This window comes from Pleurodeles waltl, chromosome 8, assembly GCF_031143425.1.
Source record: "Pleurodeles waltl isolate 20211129_DDA chromosome 8, aPleWal1.hap1.20221129, whole genome shotgun sequence".
Lineage (NCBI taxonomy): Eukaryota > Metazoa > Chordata > Amphibia > Caudata > Salamandridae > Pleurodeles > Pleurodeles waltl.
Genome location: NC_090447.1, coordinates 881540546 through 881555362, shown reverse-complemented (window position 1 = coordinate 881555362; position 14817 = coordinate 881540546). Strand labels below are relative to the sequence as shown.

Here is a 14817-nt window from a genome sequence, read left to right as displayed (position 1 = left end):
TGTTTTAAACTTTCTCAGGGGCTGGTGAAGGATGATTCTCACCCCTGCCCCAACAACAGGCTGAATCCCAGGCTCGTTTAGCACGTCCTGTAAAGCCCATGCAATTTGTCCATTTAGCTGAAAACTATACAGCAAAACACCAAAATATCTCTCTATTTTTCTATGTTTTTGTGATGTTGTAGGGGGGAGGAGCAAGTCGAAGAACTTCCCTGAATTTCCCCTGGGAGAAGTCTGGCCTCCTTTCTTTGCTAGCTTGGTGAAATTTGGGGTGGCTATTCCCTCTTTGAAAGTTCACCATCTGCCATAGTTTGAATTCCTCACTGCACTAGCAAGCTTATGTTGTTACATGCCCATGTTACAGATATGTTTCTGCTGAGCCAATGCTGGGAAAAGGGCAGAAGTCAACGCGGAGCCGAGGAGACAGAGTTCAGCGCCCTCAAGTTGGCCATGGGAAGCATCTGAGACGACCCTGCCTCCCCTCTTCTGTCTGTCGAATTTCAGCTTTCCTTCCTCCCTCGCGTTGTCTATGAGAAAAGATCAGATGATTGGAGGTGTGGGGGGCGCTTGTTTAAATAATAAATAGGAGGCAGCAAGTGAGATGTGTTTATACATATTCTAAAATGCGATTTTGGTGGGGTTTTTTCTTCTAAATATCTGTAGGCTGAGCCAAGGTTGCAACCTTCGTCAGCGAAAAATACCGCGCATTTGTTTGTGCTTTGATTCCGTAAGGGCCAAGAGCTGGTACTTGAATAAGATTTTGTGTCAAATTCTTTGTATTAGTTTTTGGCACAACAGTTCTGCCGCTTATAATTTAATAAGCATGTAGGAATAGTTTATAGACAACTGTAAAATACTTTTGAGTGACGTGTTCTTGTGTTTACTGCTGTAATTTTACCTTAAAAGCTGAAAAATAACGATTGTTGATCATATTTCCTTTTATTTTCCTGACCATGGTTTAGAAATGCAAGCTATGCCAGTCAAGAACTGGCTACGTGACAAACCCATGCTGAATGACTTGTTAAACCTTGGCGGCCTCTTTCTGCTGGACTCGCAGGGGAATTGGAAACTACAATCCGTTTAGTGGCATCATGTTGTAAAAGGATTACATTTTGTTGCGATCTGTGGCGTTTTGAAAATAAGGTTCAATATGGTCAATGTATGCCTAGGGATGTGTGAAATTTCGAAATTCCACGAACGTGCGCGTCCTGCAAGTTAAAAAAAAAAAAAACAACAAAAAAAACGTTTTGTCGGGTACCAGCAAGAGACTATTTTGACCATACAATGTATCTGGTATCGCGCAAGACTTTTTTATTTTATTTGAACTCAAGGTGTACATTTGCTTAAAGGTTACGTAAAATGCGTACAATGAATTTTCCAATAAGCAAAAAGCAGGATTTCTACCGGCATAATTAAAATATTGCCCTCATCTACTAGTTGTTAGGAGAAAGTAAGTGGTAGTTATTGGGACACTTTTTGGAGCCCCTAGCCAAAGTGAAAAGATCACACTAGCATCCTTCAATGAAAGTGTGGCAGCATTAGTGGGGTCATGTCCTTATTAAGAAAAAAAAAGCACCATTTCGACTGGCAATAACCTAAAATGTCTCAAGTACAGAGGCGGGTCGTTTTGGGGGGACCTAACATTAATCCCTCCCTTAACGTAGTCATTGGCACATATGTGACATGTTTCTATTTTGAATGATGGATGGCCTTGTAGATCTGTTGCTGCTCTGTAGATCACTCCAGACCATAGCACTCCAAAATTCAAGTTAAGGCGAAGGTGAATTACCTCCACAGTGCCAGACCAGTGGTTTTTAGTTTGTAATACTGCCACGCATTCAAGATTCAAGGGGTCAGTCTTCTTATTAGCGTTTGTGATGAATTTGTAAGTTTTGAAGTCACAATAGTGCTGGCTGAGGTGTACATCATATTGGTGGTGTTAGCCTTGAAAGGCTCGGACTTTCTTCAAATGAATGGTGCTTCAGGAATCTGCCACAAGGTAGGATTACTAGATTTTGAAAAAGTCATGGACATTCCACAAACCTAGAGCTAGGGCTACAATTTTGCTTAGACAGAGGGACACCGAATGAACTGAAAGTACTCACCAACGTAAAAAAATAAATAAATATGGAGGCACAAGGGGCAACTAAATGCAACTTCTAAACACAGTCATTTGCGATAAATTACTTTCTCTGAAGGGCTGCTAATTAATTCTGCACTGCAACACATGAAAAATTGCCCCTGTTTGATGAGTCGGCCTCTCTGAAAATAGGGACGTGCTTAATTTATCCCATTTTAGTGGGACAAATGACAAAAAAAAACTGGACTGTCTCAGCAAATCCAAGACACCTGGTCACCCTACAGCATGATCAAAAAACAATTCCTAAAAGACCCCAATTCTCAAATGTCTTATGTCCAACTTGTACGGGGGTACCTAAAAGCTATTGTTTATGAATCTAAAATTCTAAATCTGATTCACAGAATTTGAAATGCTGGAATTTTGCTTTAGGTGGCCAGTATGGATGTTGCAGTTCTGCAAGTATCGTGGAAATTGTTGATTCTGAAGTTTAGAGTTAGTGGCAGGGTTGTGGACCCTCAAGGTTGGCAAGGGCAGGTGTGTGTATGTTTCTACAGTGCGAGTGAACATCCACAATATTGAACGTGAGTACAAACGTAATAGTGAATATGCAACTGTGTCCTGATTATTCTGCCCAATTGTATACCTGGTTTAAGTATATGACAACTTATGTTTTTTCCAACAGGGTGAAATCTACAACTGTTGAAGACATGCCTTGCCTACTTACAAAGGTTACTTTGTTAACCCCATAGTGCCTGATTTCTTCACTACACTCAGAAATAAAAGTTAGAAGAGAATGTTTCTCATGTTTCCTCTGCCCTTTGTTAATTGAGTCCCTAAATTAAGCAAATATTGGCAAAGCTTGGTTGAATGTGCTAACGCATGTAGCACTGGCACATGGAAGTGAGACACGTGGAAGGGAGTCAGCAGGAACAGGCAGAGGCCTAGGGTTATAAATGATTTCATCATACATTTCCTTGCAAACACTGGAGTGGAGACGAAAGGATACACCCAAACAGACAGTAGTTTAAGGTGAAAGATGATTATTTCACTGGGCTGAGACAAAATATGATTGGAAAAGTCTCAAGTCAATAGTTAAAAGAAGCAGGCTGAAGAAAGCCAGTGATTTGAAAGGGGCGGACCCAGGGCCCACTCTGTGTATTTTGTTACCAGCCGGTCTGTTCGACAACTGTGCTACCAAAACCTAGACCTACAAATTCAGCATAGCAGATCCGTTTAGCAGGGGGAAGAATGCTTGCAACATAAGCCTCTGACTGGACTCTTGAACTGTTCAAAAGAGAGAAGTGACTGAAATGTAAAGTCCTGGACGGACTATGACTACATTTTGGTGCTTTTACAAGGGGCTGTTTCGGTAGCAGGAGAATTAACTGATTGGGAGTCATTGTAATGCGGCGTGCTTTACAAATACACTAAAAGACTTAATTCTTTTGTGTTATGAACGATTAGGTATAAGATCTGGGCTTTTGACTACAGATTGAGATGTGGTTGCAGATTCCACAATAAATAATGCAGGGTATTAATTCTTATGAGACAAATATAATGTTTTACTGTGTTTTAATATGAAGTAGTTCTTTTAGCTTGACATGAGTGAGGCATTGGGCCTACACATGCTTTCGAATTTTCAAATTTCAGATGCGTGTGTTTTTTAGACTCTGACACCAACTTGTCTTCATTCTCCCAATCTTGCTCCGCAGCACTCAAGTGTGTCCTTCACTGCTTATTAGTTGCACGAAATTCAGGTAGATCGACAGTCGTGTTTGCTCTGTAACACTGATAAAAGTTAATGTTCTGTGTTCTTGATGTTCCCGAAGTGGGTGAATTTACAATTGTGTACAGACTGAAAACCACTTCTGCCGAACGGAGGTGCTGCCTATATTCTGAAAGTCATATTTTGTTTGCACAAAACAAATATTATAGTGTATTCATTAGGTTTAGAACAGGAATCGCATTTACTAAGTGATGTGTTTTGTATTTTATTATTGGGTTGTGAGTTGTAACTTTGTCTTACCACAGTGACTGCACAGTTTTGTTGCCTAAAAGTGTATATAAATTCGATATTTGGGAGAGGAGCCAAGATTCTTCCTTGCTTTCCTATAAGACAGACTTCATGTTAAGGTCTTTATTATTTATCACTTTTAAATTATTTTGAGAGGTCCTCCACTAGCCCAATTTAAGGAGCAGACTCTTTGCTGGTCTGTTTATCACTCTGTACTTTAGAATGATTTTCAGGTCTTCTTCTGCTTTACTGACCAGTCCCCATAACAAATGCTCCTTGAGTCTTATCTGCTGCATAACCAGTTTGATTGAGACACTATAATTGTTTGCCTCCTCTATTGATTCTTAATTTTGATGAACTGTCATGGTTTACATCTTGAAACAGCATCATGTGGATGGATTACCAAGTGTGGATTTTCATGCGTGGATTTCGAATGTGGGCTGCTCTGGGGTTTACTGTAATTTGTAATTTGCATTTAGAGTTCGCGTTCCCAAAGGCTCCCACATAGCCCAGATCCACAAATCAGCCCTTTTGATGCTAAAAAGCGCCGATTGAGACAAGCTGCTCACATGAACACACTAATCTTCATGCTAACATATCGTGCCATGCAGCTCTGCTACTGTGTCCAAATGCCTGTTTCAATAGTTAGCTGTCAAGTTAATGAATAAAAACACTGAGCGCAGTCCCCCTTTTTCACATGGCGACTTGTCAGTGATTTATAGATATCATTAATTTTCTTATCTCCTGACTGAGACCTCTTTACAGTTTTACTTGCAGACACATTTTGCCTTTAGTTCATTATTTTTGTGTGCAAATGGGGTCTGAATGATACATAAGATTTAGGATCAGCAGTAAATATGTTAATCATGGAAAACGGTGACATCTGCATGCCATTAACCTTAAGTAAGAATGTGGGCTGCAACTTTAGTAGCAAAGCATGGGAGGAAAGAAATAACAACACATTGTATTGTGAATTTTGGATTAAAACCTGAAGTCATGCAAGGTCTGTAAATTGCATTTTGAGTAATGGAGTAATGCTTGAGACCATGCAAGGCTGCAGCATCATTAAAGTCACTGGCCTGACCAAATAACATTTTTCTCGTGGTCCTGATCTTTTGTATGTTTCTGTGCACTTGTTACTTTCATTGGTATAAGAACAGAATAGAGGAAAATTAACCAGTTTAAATAAAGCAATTACAATTTTTATGTACCTTCCTAGTTCTGCTTTATTGATACCATTGAACTGACAATGAGAAGTTGGTAGAAGCTATGAATGTTCGTAGAGTCACCTTGGAATGTCAGCTATGTACTGTAATTAATTCAAAGTAAAATTACATTATAAACAAATCTAAAGGAGTTATGACTTTAAATGTGTTTTTCAGCCAGAGATTAATCTTTTTCCATAATAATATTCATTAAGTCATGTTTCATCTTGATTGGGCTTCCCGGTGTTTCTTTTGTTTAAGCGTGGCTAGAATGATAACAAACAACCTTTATTATGGACAGTAGGGAAAAATGAGTAAAATCAAAATAGAAATTGACAGCTGCTAAATATTTTCATTCAAAAGTCTAGTCTGCTAAGATATTTGTTGTCATGATATTGAGCATTTTAGAATTGTAAGTATCCCGAAGAAGGCCGTCCATACTGTATATCAGGGTTGAAACGTTGATTAGGTTTTTCTTTGTGATCTTTGAGTGCAAAACACATCCTCTGCATCAGTCATACTCAACACCTTGCAGCCACCTAGAGTCGGAGCCTGGCTGCATAATAGCAGCCTAGCTATTTTATCTGAACAGTACTTATGAGCCTACCTCACTTGCACCAGTCATTACTGGTCCATCATCACTTCAACTGGACGTGTTTCATCCAGAAACCTCATGAAACAAAAGTACCATCTTCTTCAAGCCATAGTTCTGCATCAGGAGAAAATAAAATGATCTCTCGAATTACATAATTTTTGTGGATTCTCTTTCTAATAACACTAAGAAATACACTAAAAACTATAATGGAAAGAAATGTATACTGCATTGTTTTAATAGAAAACAAACCTTGCCAGGACAAACTACATAGCATGCAATTCTCCTGCATCCCTAGTGTTTTTACTGAAGAACCAAAGCAGAAGTATTCAAATTCTTGAGATGAACACCCACTTTGTAGATTCCGAATCTAATAAAATGAAACCGTATCAAATTGAGCATATATGCATGTATGCCTCAGCTAGAATATTGATGTAAACCAAGACGTTGACACAGTCCAAGTGCTTAATTTGTGCAGGCTGTAAGCACATGCACCTATTTTTGGGGAACACAACCTTTTCACCATCAGAGTTTGACCTAGAGTAAGAGAGTGAAAAGAAAAACAACATGGAAACCAGCAAGCAAGGGGGAAAGCAGGGATAAAAAAAACCTGTGAGAGTTAAAAACACAGGAAGTGTCATGGGAGAAAGAAAGAAGCATGGGATAGACCAGTACTAGGCAGCTGTTGTATTTGGCAGCCCTGGCAGTCAGCAGCAGGCTTCTAAGAAAAACTTTGGGTAACTGAACACACATACTTTCCAAGTTAAGCCTTGCGTAAAACTTTCAATGTTTGAGACCCTGATGAAGGCATAAATGTAACATTTGGTGGTGCTTTTGCTGGCAGTCGCCCTTATGGACCTGAGCTCCTTATAGTCACTGCATTTGATCCACCCGGGTCTTCTTCCTCTCTCAGGTATTTGCTCATGCAACAAGGTGGATGTAGCTTGGTCTGTTTCATAAGGGGTCATGGCAGTCTATAAGAATGAATACCAGGATTGGCAAAACAGTTCCCATTAGTGAGACACCATCATCATATAAATGTAATGACCCCCACCACCACCTCAAAAAGTGAAAAAAAGGTTCCAGGGAGGGAATTAGCTGGGGTGTAGGAATGGTTCCGTTTTATTTAGGCTTGTGAGCCTCCTTTATTAACAGAAGAAATGAAGAGAACTTTTTGTATGTATACTCATGTTTCATCCGCTTGTAATTCATAGCAATACCATACCTTTCGTACCAAATTTGATCGTTTATTCAGCACAAGTAAATGGCTAGCTTTATGAAACTTTCCTTGCTCCATACACACTGAATGAAAAAAAAAATATATATATATATATATTTTGTTTCTGTTTAAAAACTGATAACAATTCTATTGTTGAGCATTTGCACCAGTGGCTCTTTGTAGAGTAACCCGCTTTCTTTGCCTCTTGCAGCACAGAGTACCGGGGAAGGTTCTTTTGGATGCTGTTTGTAACCATCTGAACCTGGTTGAAGGAGATTATTTTGGCCTTGAATTCCAGGATCACAGAAAGATCATGGTAAGTGAATAGACCATTCCAAATATACAGGTATTGTCCCTGGCTTTAATAACCACTTCTGTCTCTTTTGAGTTTTTGTGCAGGTTATGCAAAAAATCGGTTTTCAAAGGGTCAAAGAAATCTATTTTCGTACCGGGTCCAGTGTCTGAAAGGCTTATTGCTAAAGAAAAAAAATATTTGTTTGTGAATCTGTCAGCCAGTCAACCTCCCCAAAGCATCTGTGAAGACAAACTCAATGAGAAACGGCAAGACTCAAATGTATGCCCCAACCTACACACATTTCTAGTACTAGTCATATGACAAAGTTCTGTTAAAGAATATGTGCAGGTGCCGAGCTTGAGTAACGAAAATGTAAGCAGATTTCGACTCAGTAATCTGCTTCTTTATTTCGTTCCTCTACAGCCAAAATGCAAGGAGCCTCAATGTCATGGGCTCTTCATGTCAGCAGTGTTAGCATGAGCAAGAAAACATGGCTGAAGCAGTTCGCTGGTCCAGTAATCAATCAATGAACCGATCAGGAATTTGTAGAGCGCACTACTCACCCGTGAGGGTCTCAAGGTGCTGAGGAGAGGAGAGGTGAGAAGAGGGGGTGGGGGGGGAGTGCTGCTACGGCTCTAACAGCCAGGTCTTGAGAAGTTTCCTGAAGGAAAGGAGGTCTTTGGCCCGGCGCAGGTGGGTGGGAAGAGTGTTCACGTTTTGGCGGCGAGGTGCAAAAAAGATCTACCGTCGGTTATAGTTCTGCAGACGCGTGGGGCGGTTGCAAGAGCGAGGTCGGCAGAGCGGAGATGCTGGGTCTGGTGTAGAAGGAGAGATGTCTGTTGAGGTATTCTGGTCCGGTGTTGTGCAGTGCTTTGTGAGCGTGGGTGAGGAGTTTGAAGGTGATTCTCTTGTTGACTGGAAGCCAGTGAAGGTTTTTCAGGTGGTCTGTGATGTTTCAGTGGATGTACAGGATGAAGCGGGCAGAGGCGTTCTGGATGCATTGCAGCCTCTTCTGGAGTTTGGCCGTGGTTCCTGTGTATAGGGCATTGCTGTAGTCCAGCTTGCTGCTTACGAGGGTTTGGGTGACTGTTCTTCTGGTTTCGGTGGGTATCCATTTGTCGATCTTTCGGAGCATGCAGAGGGTGTTGAAGCAGTAGGAGGAGGAGATGGCATTGACTTGGTGGGTCATGGATAGTGAGGGGTCCAAGATGAATCCTAGGTTGCCTGCGTGGTCGGTGGGAGTCGGAGTGGTTCCAAGAGTGGCAGGCCACCAGGAGTCATCCCATGGGGAGGGTGTGGAGCCGAAGTTGAGGACTTCCGTCTTGTCGGAATTGAGTTTAAGGCAGCTGCTCTTCATCCATTTGGCGATGGCCTTCATTCCTTTGTGAAGGTAGGTCTTGGCGGAGTCCTTGGTGAGGGAGAGGATCAGCTGGGTGTCGTTGGCGTATGAGATGATGTTGAGATTGTGGGATCGGGCGATGTTAGCGAGCGGGCCATGTAGACGTTGAAGAGGGTCGGGCTGAGGGACGAACTCTGGGGTACGCCGCAGATGATTTTGGTGGCCTCTGAGCGGAATAGGGGGAGGCGGACTCTCTGGGTTCTGCTGGTGAAAAAGGGGGTGACCCAGTCCAAGGCTCTGTCGCGGATTCCAGCATTGCTGAGGCGTGTGTGTAGGGTGTGGTGACAGACGGTGTTGAACGCGGCCAAGAGGTCCAGGAGGATGAGGGCCATGGTTTTGCCACTATCCAGTATGGTTCGCATGTCGTCGGTGGTGGCGATGAGGGCGGTTTCGGTGCTGCGGAATCCAGATTGGGAAGGGTCCAGGGTGCGGTTCTCCTCGAGGAAGCAGGTTAGTTGTCTGTTGACAGCCTTCTCAATGACTTTTCCTGGGAAGGGGAGCAGGGAGATAGGTTGGAAGTTCTTGAGGTCCTTTGGGTCCGCCTTGGGATTGTTGAGGAGGGCGTTGATCTCTGCGTGTTTCCAGCTCTCTTGGAAGGTGGCGCAATCGAAGGAGTTGTTGATGATCTTCCATAGTTGAGGTGCGATGACGGAGCTTGCATTGTTGAGGATGTGGTGAGGGCAGGGGTCAGATGGAGAGCTGGAGTGGATGGTGTTCATGATTTCGATCGTGGTGTTGTCATTGACGGGGGTCCAGGAGAGCAGGAGGTTGGTCAGAGGTGAATCTGTGGTGTTGGTGGTTGCGGGGGGTCTTGGTGCTGAAGCTGTTGTGGATGTCTGCAATCTTGCAGTGGAAGTAGGAGGCTAGGGAGTCGCAGAGGTCTTGGGATGGCGGGATGGCGTTGGCGTTGGAGCTGGGATTGGAAAGTTCCTTCACGGCGTTGAAGAACTCCTTGTGTCTGTGTGCGTTGTTGTTGATTTGGTCTTTAAAGGTGGTTCGGATGAGTTGGTGGTGTCTGCGGATGGTGTTTTTGAAGGCTGTGAGGTTGTCCAGAGTCTGATCTTGGCACCACTTTCTTATGAGTCTTCGCCAGCTTTGCTTAGATTCCTGGGTGTCGGCGGTAAAACAGAAGGCCTTTCTGTCGGTGCGTCTGTTGGAGGGATTCTTGATTGGGGCGAGAGTATTGGCACAGGTGTTGACCCATTGCCTGAAGTTGCGGGCAGCTACCTCAGTGTCAGTGGTGTCGATGGCTGGTTTCTGGGAGAGGGCCGCGATAAGTTGGTCTTCGGTGACCTTGTTCCAACTGTGGGTGGGGGATCCGTTGTGGATGGTGGTGTGTTGTGGATTTCTTGAAGGAGAAGTGGATGCAGGGGTGGTTTGTCCAGTGGAGTTCAATGGTGTTGCTGAAAGAGATGTGATTGCTTGTGGAGAAAATAGGGTCGAGTGTGTGTCCTGCGGAGTGGGTTGGTGTCGTGACGAGCTGTTTGATGCAGAGGTTGGAGAGGTTGTAGAGCGAGGTGGCAGTGTTGTTGTCGTCGGTGTTCTCGAGGTGGAAGTTTAAGTCTCTGAGGAGTATGTAGTCAGTGGATGCGAGAGCGTGCGTGCTGATGATGTCGGTAATGGAGTCGCTGAACTGCTGTTGTGGGCCGGGGGTGGGGGGAGGCTGTAGACGAGGGTGCCTCAGAGCGTGATGTTTGGGTCAGTGTGGATTTGGAAGTGCAGGTGTTCGGCGGTGCTGAGGGTGTCTTCGGTGTTGGTCATGTTCCTGAGGGTGTTCTTGTGGATGATGGCGATGCCTCCTCCTGGTTTGTTGGAGCGGTACCTGCGGGTGATCTTGTAGCTGTCTGGGATGGCTATGGTGATGTCAGGTGCTGAGGAGGGGTTCATCCAGGTCTCGGTCAGGAAGGCGACGTCTTGGTAGGTTGAGTCGAGTAGATTCCATAGCTCTACTGCATGCTTGTGGACCGAGCGGGTGTTGCGGAGGAAACATCTGAGAAGGTTGTGTCCTGCCTTGGTGGGTGGGTCGTTGGCGTGGAGGCTGGTGAAGGTGCAGTTCCAGCAGGAGAAGGGTCCGCGGGTGGTCTGTACAGAGGCTTGAAGGTAGGCAGGAGAGCGGCCGGTGTTGAGTGCATGGAGGGTGGTGGCGTCGTAATGAAGATGTGCGTAGCGGCGGTGGGGGGGGCGGGAGCCAGGGGTTCTGGTGCTGGGCGCAGTCCAGGCGCCGACGGGCTTGCCTTTGGTGCGCCATCTGTGCAGGCAGCAGGGGCAGTCATTAAGTAGGGAGGCGGGGGCGAGGGGAGGACAGCTGGGAAGCGGGAGGGGGATGAAAAACAGCACAAAAAGGGGACGGAGCCAAAATACGGGGCAGGAGAGAGAGAGAGAGAGCGGAGTGAGAGAGAAACGAGGATAAGGAGCACTAAGGCACAGTAGTGAAGCAGAGCAGAGAGCAAAGCAAAGCTATAGGAGAGAGGCAGAAGGTAGCCTAGTAGGAAAGCAGAGCTCTCCCACTAGACAATAGGGATGAGGCGCAGGCAGAAGCCTGTGGGTGGAGGAGGGCCTCGAACTCCTGACAGGGGTCAGGAGTCCAGAGGAGCCAGGGAAAGGGCTCTACTTACAGGGTGGAGCCACAGGAGGCAGAGCAATGCACTGACCAGTAATGCAGGCAAAGGCATGTAAAGATGTTTACACACAGTTTTTTCACTTAGGTTATCTAAGGAAAAACCGGTTCAACATTTACACGGATTCTCTAAGACGTTCTAGTGAGCGAAAGTGACATCGTGCACTCTTTGCCCACCGTTGGCATCATAGGGTAGACTCTTCGTCATGTACTTTCTCTCTCTCCTACAGGGCCACTGAAATTATGCAGCCACAGAGGACCTAATTATGTGCTAAGGTTGCCACTATCATAGTGCAAGCAAAGGCAAATTAGGCAGCAGAGTCGGTGACAGTATTATTTCGACATTTTAAGTCATTGATAGCGTTTGAGCAGAAGTGCCACATCATTAGTGCCGGCTTAACGTTGGAGTGCAGCTGACACTTGACCAGTTAACCTTTGCAGGGGGTGCTGCCCCTGCGCAGCGCCACAAAGTACTTTTATTTAGTAGCTTTGAAGTGTGTGGGTAAGAGTAATTGTTTTGTTGAAATCTGCAAATTATGTAACAGATGCTGCATTATATGCAAATACAGTAAATTCATACTTTTTCAGAAACTACAGCTTAGGAATCACATAATTAAATTGACCCTGCTCATACATTAGAGAGGGGTGCCTTAGGACTGGGACGGCTGATGGGTTATAACTACCGGGTTTGCCTTTTGACGTTCCTGGATCACCACTCAATTCTTATCTACAGCTGGGGATCCCTGCCTAGCCAATTTCTATGACTTGAGCTGAAAAACAATATGCAAAAACACAGAAACAAGCATACATCAGATACTCATTATAATTTTTTTTATTAAATTCACAATCAAAAATACATAAAATACGGAATTTAAATGCTAGTGGAAAGGTTGGTGCTTTTCAAAATTAGACTTTATTTTTAAAAGACAAAACATTTTGATAGACTCTAAGATATCACATAGTGTCTTTTGGTCCTAATGCATGCTCTTTGTCTAAGTACGTACAAGTGCTTTAATTGAGGCCATCAATTGACCCTGCCAGATTCTCGTTGCTGTAATTGTACTACAATTGCGTATCGTGCCAAGGATAACAGTTGTGTGTGTGTGTATATACTTTATTATTCTGCTAATATTATTTACCTTTGACCCTCTGAGGAGGCGAATCCCACGTTAAGGACCACTGAACTAGGGTATTAAAGGATGTGGGTAGGCTGCACCAGAATGCCATCCGAAACCAGAAATAATAAACTTACCACTGGCCTAGTTTAAATTTGAATGTGTGGATTGTAATTGTATTACTCGTTTAATGCCGATCCTAAAAATGTTCTAAACCTGCTTTACATGTTTAACATGCAACTTATTTGTTTATCTTTGTCTTAGTTTTTCAGCTGTAGGCAGCGCGTTCTTTGGGTTAGGTGACATTATCAATGTTCTCATGCATGGCTGACATTTTGACAAAGTAGTGCAGCAAGTAAGCATGCCGTAGCACCCAGTCTGTGTATTCCTCCCACACTGCGCCTGAGAAGGAACAGGGCACTCATTACAAGCATCAATGTCAGACCTTTGGAGAAAGGTCAAAGATCTAGAACTCTACCATTAATAATAATGTTCATTTTGAAAAGAAAGAATATTTCTTCTCTACAGAGGTAGGGACAACAGGTCCCGTCAAGCCATGAGGCTGCACCTTTCGACCTTAGGGCACCCTTGGCCAGACAGGTCACCTGAAGTGCATGATGTCCAAGTTCTTCATTATCCTAAGGTAACTGATTGCACGTAGTTATGGAGGAAAAACGTTAACGTCCTATGGGATTAAACATTTTATTTGATATTTATTGCCACTAAGTAAGTCTAGCATAAGAAGCGCATAGCTAATTAATATGACACCATGCTACAAAATACTCTGTTCCCAAACATGGTTAACACTTCCTTGTTACCTAACTCCAAATATACCACTAATAATTACTTTTGTTACTCCTCCACACCATCATTACCTTCCCAGACCCCAAAAAGCTCCATCAATGTACGTACCTAACCACAACCCATGCTTCTACCACAGTGCTAAATCCTGCATTTATCATCTTTTTATCCGCTCCAGTGTGTGAAACATCTATTGCTGAAATCATAAACTTCCACTTACTTGAACTACTCATACATGGTCTTTAGGACCTGGTGGGGGTTGCATCTGGTGGGGTCTTTTCCGTCTTCCAGAGCCGTGAAAACCTCATCAATTAAACCACAGTTAGCAGCGATGGACCGGTATTGGTATTTCATTCAGTCATAACATTCACCTCCTCAACAATTCAACACTTCACATTATGAGAGTTCTTTTCTATGAAGGTAAAAACTAACCATATACAATTCCATACTTGTAATATTTGCATAAACTACCTCAAACAAAACTATTTCAGAAATGATATCCATAGTCTGCCCTAAGCAACATGGCTTTTCTATGCCCCCAACTAGGCCACAGTTGCCACAACTCAGAAACATTGTCTATTCTTCTTGCACAAAATCAAAAACACGCGAAAAGGCAAATTCTTCCAAGGCCCCGAACCACAAAACTACAGGTCACAAACCTCACTGTAACAGGCCGCAAACATACTCACTCCATACCGAAGTCTCTGCCTTGAAGACATGTTACTGAGATATTCAGTGCATGTTTTATTCACAACACTGTACCTGCTTTGTTAATTCAACTGAAGCACCAACCAAAAGATTCTTAAAGCTAGACACTTAAAACCACGAGTATTCCACAATCCCCTTAGACAGAAATAGAACCACAGAGACATCTTAACTGAGACATAACGAATACACACTCCTCTTCTCTCATTAAAGGCAGACCAAGCAAAATGAATGCTTCATCCCTTGCCTTAAAAGCCTCAAAGATAGCCCCAAAACAGGCACTGCAGCTATGCAAAGCCTGTTTCTATGGGCCGACGCACATTTTATTGACACAACGTTGCAATGCACGGTTTTGATCAATAATCCAAAAAGTGATTTATTTTACAGTACTCATAAAAAAGTGTAAAAAAATGAAAAAATAAATGACTTGTATTTTCTGTCCCTTTTTAGGTCTGGCTTGACCTTTTGAAACCTGTTTTGAAACAAATTCGAAGTGAGTATGCCATGGAAAGATGAAAGAATATTGTAGAGCTTTGGCAATGGTATCACACAATATAGTTTTGTTCCTTTTCTTTCAGTGTATTTGTAGAAGTCTGTTTTTCTCTTTGGAAACATTTAATATAGGCTTCAGCGTGTCAGCGGTTTAACATTAATTGGGCTTATCTAAGAAAGAAATCCCTTCTGGCAGATCTTTTATTTGGCAAGTCTGTAACTTGATGAAAGCAACTAGTTCACAGGATGGATACCATTGCGTACGTCTGTAGTGAAGTAGGCACAT

General features: G+C 43.3%; 1 protein-coding gene across 6 annotated transcripts in view; it reads left to right on the top strand.

Annotated features, from left to right (window-relative positions):
* FARP1 (FERM, ARH/RhoGEF and pleckstrin domain protein 1) overlaps positions 1 to 14817 on the top strand; it is a 459262-nt gene that overhangs the window by 209158 nt on the left and 235287 nt on the right. For all 6 annotated transcript variants that reach the window (XM_069205182.1, XM_069205178.1, XM_069205181.1 and 3 more), the window contains exons 3-4: positions 7319 to 7423; positions 14490 to 14532. In XM_069205182.1, coding sequence (XP_069061283.1) covers positions 7319 to 7423; positions 14490 to 14532 — 148 coding nt within the window. The remainder of the gene's footprint in view (positions 1 to 7318; positions 7424 to 14489; positions 14533 to 14817) is intronic.